The sequence below is a fragment of the Limulus polyphemus genome, unplaced genomic scaffold (assembly GCF_000517525.1).
Source record: "Limulus polyphemus unplaced genomic scaffold, Limulus_polyphemus-2.1.2 Scaffold8166, whole genome shotgun sequence".
Classification (NCBI taxonomy): domain Eukaryota; kingdom Metazoa; phylum Arthropoda; class Merostomata; order Xiphosura; family Limulidae; genus Limulus; species Limulus polyphemus.
Genome location: NW_013673776.1, coordinates 16,572 through 23,485, shown reverse-complemented (window position 1 = coordinate 23,485; position 6,914 = coordinate 16,572). Strand labels below are relative to the sequence as shown.

Genomic DNA, 6,914 nt, shown 5'->3' with positions numbered 1-6,914 from the left:
ATACAAACTGTCTAACTTAGTTACTGACTACTACTGCTCACCCAAGCATCTAAGCATAATGTTTCATCATATGGTTTTATATTATGGATGTTAGTTTAGGCTAGCAAACAAATTGTGAACAGATCCCTAATCTACGATACAGAAAGTAGTAGTTGGACCATAGTCATTATCTATTATTATAAATAACACCATTTCATAGCAATGTAAGTGTTCATTGACAAAACTTACCCAATGCAGGTGGATGCTGGTCGAGGGTGTTAAACGGTGAATGGTCACTAGAGTCAATATCAGAGTTATTAATGGCAACCATCCATGACTTTCCTCTGTTAGCTAGGTCTGGCAGTGCATACTGGGGTAATGGGAAGCCTGAAGAAGGGTCAAGCTGGGTCAGACCAAGCCTCATATGACCACTCCATCCACGTTCTGTCTTCTCTATTTCCAAGAGGAATAGTTCACCAGGAAGTAACGGCCTCTCTGAGAAAACAATAGCATGAGCAAAACTGGCCTTCCGGAAGGCAACCATGTTGTCATCACACAAAATAATGTTCTCTCCGTGGTATCTATGGAAACGAGTTAGGGGCATACTAATGGCAGAACCTGAAGAGGTGACGATGGGGCAGTCTGTAGTGTTGTGGACATAGTCTTCTCTGATAAAATCTCGAACTTCTAATAAAGAAACAAAGTTAATATGTTATTGTCGAATTAAATTAATAGGCAGAACAGGCTAAAACCTAAAAGGTTGAATGTTAACGATATATTAGATAAAATGTAGCCCATGTTTTAAACATTAAAAAATTCAAGCAGTAATTCTATCAGAACAAACTCTTAAGTTTACTACACACCACGCCGTCAGGCAAACTCCTAGTCTAGATATGTTAGTTACACTAATAACAGGTAGACAAACAACAATTTATAAACATAAGGAAGAGTTTTACTGATGGTGGAACATAGCATGTTTTGACAGAACATAATGTAACTCCTTATTCAAGTATATTAGTTCCACAAATGTTGGAAAAAAAAAAGTCACAATTTGAAGATTTATGTTTATAATTTTTTAAGTTCATAGAAGTTAAATTATTCAATTATTTTACTCATTCATGTGATGATTGACCTCATGTGTGCCTGAAAAGTGCGCCTGATATAAATACACTTGTCAAATGAACAGACTGTTTGAAGAGTGCTGTTTGATCAAAAAGCGTGACACAACGAATCATTCTGACGAAATGCTTAGATTAGAAGATGTGTTAATAAATTCAATACATAATGTACAAAATGTAAGAGGATCCATCCAGGATCATAATCTGGACTGATCTCATGTGAGGTCAGGTTAAGCACCATGTTCTTCAGGTTTTGGTAAACCAGGTAGCCTCGTTCCTAATTTACTTTATATATCTCCTTGTACAACAGTTATGTAAGTTGTGTTATTTATGTGTGTGTATGTCATGTATTTTTCATATAATGTTACATATCATGCATTTATTACAATAAACAAATAACTTAAAAATGTTTTTTGTTGTATTACTTTACATTATATTTGCGTATTAAAAAATGAGTGACTTTATTTCCGGTCACCAGTTACACTTTTATTAATTTTTAACAGTTGAATTAAGACACTTCTAGTACTTCATCTGAAATAAGCCAAAGTCTTTAAATAATAATAAGTCACATTTTTCAAACCATGTAACAATGGGATCAAAACTGAATGTGTTATCAGTAATGAATTCTCATACAGTGTGACAATAAATTCCCTTTTCATTACAAAACCAAACTTAGATCTACGTCACAAGTGTGAAGCTTTATCTAAATCCCTTTCTTTCTATATTCATTTTCTTCTTACACATTACAGATGTAAGTACTTTTATTTGTATTTCCAGTGTTAACATTTTCCTTATCTGAAAATGTACTTCGGATACATACAAAACTAAGAGCTGACATTTCACACCACTTCCTAAAATAGTTTTGTATATGCACCAAGCTTGAATGAAACTCCAACCTCAACATGTGTTACTGTGCATTATATCTGTCTTGCACCAAGCTTGAATGAAACTCCAACCCCAACATGTGTTACTGTACATTATATCTGTCTTGCACCAAGCTTGAATGAAACTCCAACCCCAACATGTGTTACTGTACATTATGTCTGTCTGTAACACAATCAGAATTAAAACTATAGCCCTCTACCAACAGGAGGTGACAAATCCTCCATACATATTACCCCTTTGATAACATTATGTATACCAAAGGCTCATTCCTGATGAGGCAAAAGAAACACAGCGGAAGTGGGAAGGAAGGGTGGGAGAGGTGGGTAACAATGTGAAAATATATTTTCAGGTAATAATGAATACAAGTCTAAAGAAGTTATAATTTCATCGTATAGGTCGCTGGTTAGATCATGTTTGGAGTATTTTGTTCAGTCTTGGGCTCCTTACCCCAGGAAGGACTCTGAATAGTTGGAAAGGATTCAAGGGAGGGCTACTAGGATGATGCATGGGATAGAGAAGAACACGTTAACCACTCTAATATGGCTGGGTGAACTCCACCTTGCCTGTATTTCTGAAAGTAACCATAAAGCAGTTATACCAAAACATTTTGAAATGTACATGTATTTTCAGAAAGTTTTACAGATTTCCAGTAAACGTTATAACGCTTTCATACACAAAGTATCAGATTTTAATTAAGTTTTAACATTATTTAATTAATGCATTTTTTATTTTCAAATGTTGACTATCCAACATGCAAAGTAATTTTGATTTTAAGATTAAAAATACTTTTATGCATCAGAAAATTGTCAAATTCCCATGTGAGATCTCTATAACCTCCTAATATCCTCCAGATAATTATCAAATGTCTTTTTTAGAAAAAAGCTATATATTTTATCTACTATTTTCACTATTGTATCTCTGTATGGGTTTGGTCAATTCGACCGACGTTGTAACCATCATAAAAAATAAGATATATATATATATTACGCTTTTTCGTTCTAGAATTACTACAGATTATAACACAAAACCACAACTGTTTAGCCTACATAGCTTAAATCTCGTATAATTTTACATATATAAAAATTTATTTTATTGACCTTTCAGCAGTATCTGAAAAAAGTTGAATGATGCGGCACACATGCACTCATGTTACATAAGACTGGCCATTACAAAGGGACCTGTCGTGGCTATGTTCTACTGGAACAGTATTTTGTAAAATACAATCAACTTTCAGTTATAATACATTATATATGTATATACATTATTACTATTAAGAAATAAGTTATTAAATTTCAGTTATTTGTCTTAAAACATAGAACAGTAAATAAAGAAGTATAGAAAACAATTATATCTTCTAGTTACGAACTTTGTACTCGTTTGCTGCTTGCCATAAGTTGCTAAGCCTTATCAAGTTTCGCACATAGAGAATGTAAAACAAAATAATTTTTATGTTTTATATATGAATTTTGAAATAACAAAAAAATAATAAATTAATATATATATATATAAAACACAAAATTCCACTATAATTTATCAGACTTACAAGATAAGCTGTATTTGGGTCTAAAAAAAAATATGATTTTTCAAGCTCAATAATGTTTTACCTTACCATTTGGAATCTATCCTGAAAAGAAAGGGTTTCCTACATAAATACTTTGCAGAGACTCAGTGAATGACGTGGGGGACATTCTGAGCTTTCGACTGGTTATTCATACGTCATAGACAGAAGTAGGGGTACATAGGCAAGTATTTCCAAAAATGGAAAGCCATGGGTGGGGCCACTGTGTTTGATTCTCTAAATGTAGCAATATCTCAGCAAATAGAAAAGATAGGAGGTTCTTATTTTCTATTCTAGTTTGTCAATATCTGTAATTTGATTTTCTAACTCATTAGAAAGATAGACTTGGACAACATAAACATCTAATCTGAACCAAAGCTACATTCAACATTCCATGTGACACACAAAAATCAATATTTAAGATGTTTTTAGTATTTACTTTTAAATTAACTAATGTATAACATTAAAATTTTAATTATAACCTACAATTTGATACCAAAGTTATTGACATACATTCATAAAATAGTAGTTCAATAAAATTAACTTCTTTAATCAATGGAGACTCTAAATTAGAAAATCAACAAATATTTTTTCCAGTTTTGTTGTCTATACATATCATTTTATATTTTCAGTACATGGACTAACAACAATATTAGGTTATACTTTTGTTGCTGAACAACATAACATAAAAGCCACTGGCTTTTCTATATATTAGAAGTTGTTCATCTAACTGATATACTACAAGGTATACTGTGGGGCACTCTCACGCATGTGGATAAATAATAATAATACCCAGATGCACACCCTCAGGGTCCATTTAATATGGGTGCAAAATTTCAGGTTTCTAGGTTCTTTCCTCTTGGAGCTATGGCAGTCATACACACACACACCCTTTTATTATTATAGATATATGTGAACTTAGTCAACAGCATGAATGAAGAAAAACATCTTCTCATAGATAGATAAACTACTGAAGCAGAGCTATATAGATAGTGGCAAAATCTATAGAATTTTAGGGTTTATTTATGGAAATATTTACTTCACGTCAAAAGACATAATTATTTCTATACAAAATACTAGTTAAGCTTGGTCTCCATATCCAGGAAGAATATTGACTTATTGGAAAGGACTCATTGAAGGTGTACTAGGATGATTCCTTGGATGGTATGGTTAAAATTTCTTAACATATTTTCTCTTGAGAAAAGAAAAGTAAGATGCAATATAACAAACTATCCTACTGAGGGGACTGATTGAACATACTAAAAAAGGATTTATTTACACTCTATTCTCAAAATAACAGGATGAAAGTACATATGTTTAAGATTTGGAAAAAGCAGACTAGGCTCCAATTATAACAGTTTTATTTCTTTAACAGGATGATTGACGTAAGTAGTGGAGGCCAGCACTTTACAGGAATTTAAAAGAGGGAAATCTGTGATGTAATTAAAAAATGAAAGGTGAGTTTTAATTTTTCCTTTTCTCAAGGGTGGCCGTTATTCATGTTATTACAAGTTTATAGGTTATATACACTTATAACATACTAAAACTATACAGTTTAAAAGATAGTATCTTATATAATGTAGTGTGTACTGTAAAAGTTACATAATGTATTAAACTACCACATTATCAATGTAAAATATCAGTTACCCATGTTACTACCAGGGGAAGATAAGTTACAAATTTATTAAATACAAGTTCTAGAAATTTCAGAAATTAATAATTAAAGAATTGGTGCCTGGCGAAGCCTATGTAACTAAACATCTCAATCTCAATTTCAAATACAAACATTCAAAGACAAAAACAGAAATATTGTTAATACCAAAATAATAATGAATTAGTAAAAAAAAAAAGAACTACAAGAAGAAAAAACTAACTTGTAAAAGTACATAAAATGTTATTATTCACTTTTCAAAATAACATGAAATTACAAATAACGATCATGTGAGTATCTGCATCAGTCTATTTCTTTTAATAATCAACCAATTTTTCTTACATCCCTCTAGTCTATCTCCTCTCGACAGTCTTGTTTAACTTCAAATCATGGGCTTATTTCCTGGCCAGAAAACAAAATTACTTATCACAACTGACAACTTAGCATTTGGTACATAATCATACAGTGTCCATATATCACCACTAAGGTTAGCTTGTGTGGGTTTTTTAATATAACAATAACTCATCTAATATTTAATGTACACTACTAAGACGCATGTGAACTACATATCTAAAAATAAAACATAAATCACTACCTCAAACTATTACATCTATACTCCCACATTTTGGACTGATTATTGAAGTTTTATAAAAATTACTAGTATTGAATCATGAATATGCAGCAAGTGTATACAATTAGACTGGGGAAAGGGAGTCTTTGACTTTACACTACTCTTACTCCGAGATAGAATTATGTATACCGAAAAAGTAACTGTAAGTGAAATTAGTTTTTTGCAACAATTAGATGAAGAGGTAATACAAAACTATATGATTGATACTAACATTAACAGTTTAAAAACATAATGCAACAGATTACAGCATAGTAATTAGTAGGGTTAACTGTAATTTCACATATTACTATTAATAATATTAATAGTATTATCATATAGTACTACTGTCAGTGTCAGGATTACTAGATTTGTGGTCTTGACAGTAGCGGTACTAGTAATGTCCAGCTTACAGAACTGCGACATTACTGTAGTAGCAAATAAATCATCGTACTTAATAAATTAGCTGGTTAAATTAAAGTTTTAATAATTTAATTTTTAAAGAGTCAATGTCAATATAACTGTATCATTATATCACTGCCAACAGTAGTTACACCAGTAACTTTGTAACGTTCGATAATTAGATTTAATAAAACTTATAATGAACAAAACAACCTCTTTTGTTTTGTAATTTCTCTGAGCCAAAACAAAGAATGAAAACAGGAAAAAAAAAGAAATTGAACATACCTTGGTGTTCAAACATACCTTTAACTTTCGATCAGATCGCAAACTGCCCTCGAAACCTGTAAATGTCGACACATGGATTATGTTAGGAAACCTTAGATTGGTTGAAATTCACATATATCTATCTATATGAATGACTCTCGGCACAGCTCATCGGTGTTAGATTTATAAGTTATAGATGGCACTGTTGTCGACGGAATAACTGTAGATATCAATATTTATGCAAAAAACGCAATTATTTTTTGTTTGTTGTTAAGCGCAAAGCTACACGAAAGGCTATATATGCTGTACCCGCCAAGGGTATCGAAACCCAAATTTTAGCGTTATAACACTTTAGACTTACCGCTGAGCCACTAGAGGGCCAACTTAAGTTTAAACTAGCATCAATAATATATTGTTGTGGCTTTTTTTTAAGGTTACATCTTACTAATA

The 6,914-nt window shown here is 31.7% G+C and overlaps 1 protein-coding gene across 1 annotated transcript in view; it reads right to left on the bottom strand.

The window, feature by feature from the left end:
- The window catches only part of LOC106475162 (neuralized-like protein 2), a gene marked incomplete at its 3' end in the record, with an annotated part of 14,629 nt that extends 7,967 nt beyond the window's left edge, over nucleotides 1-6,662 (bottom strand). Inside the window, exons 1-2 of the mRNA XM_013935859.2 lie at nucleotides 6,486-6,662; nucleotides 229-666 (exon numbers count right to left, since the gene is read on the bottom strand). Of these exons, the coding sequence (XP_013791313.2) occupies nucleotides 229-666; nucleotides 6,486-6,501 (454 nt within the window). The remainder of the gene's footprint in view (nucleotides 1-228; nucleotides 667-6,485) is intronic.
- Nucleotides 6,663-6,914: the final 252 nt, after the last annotated feature.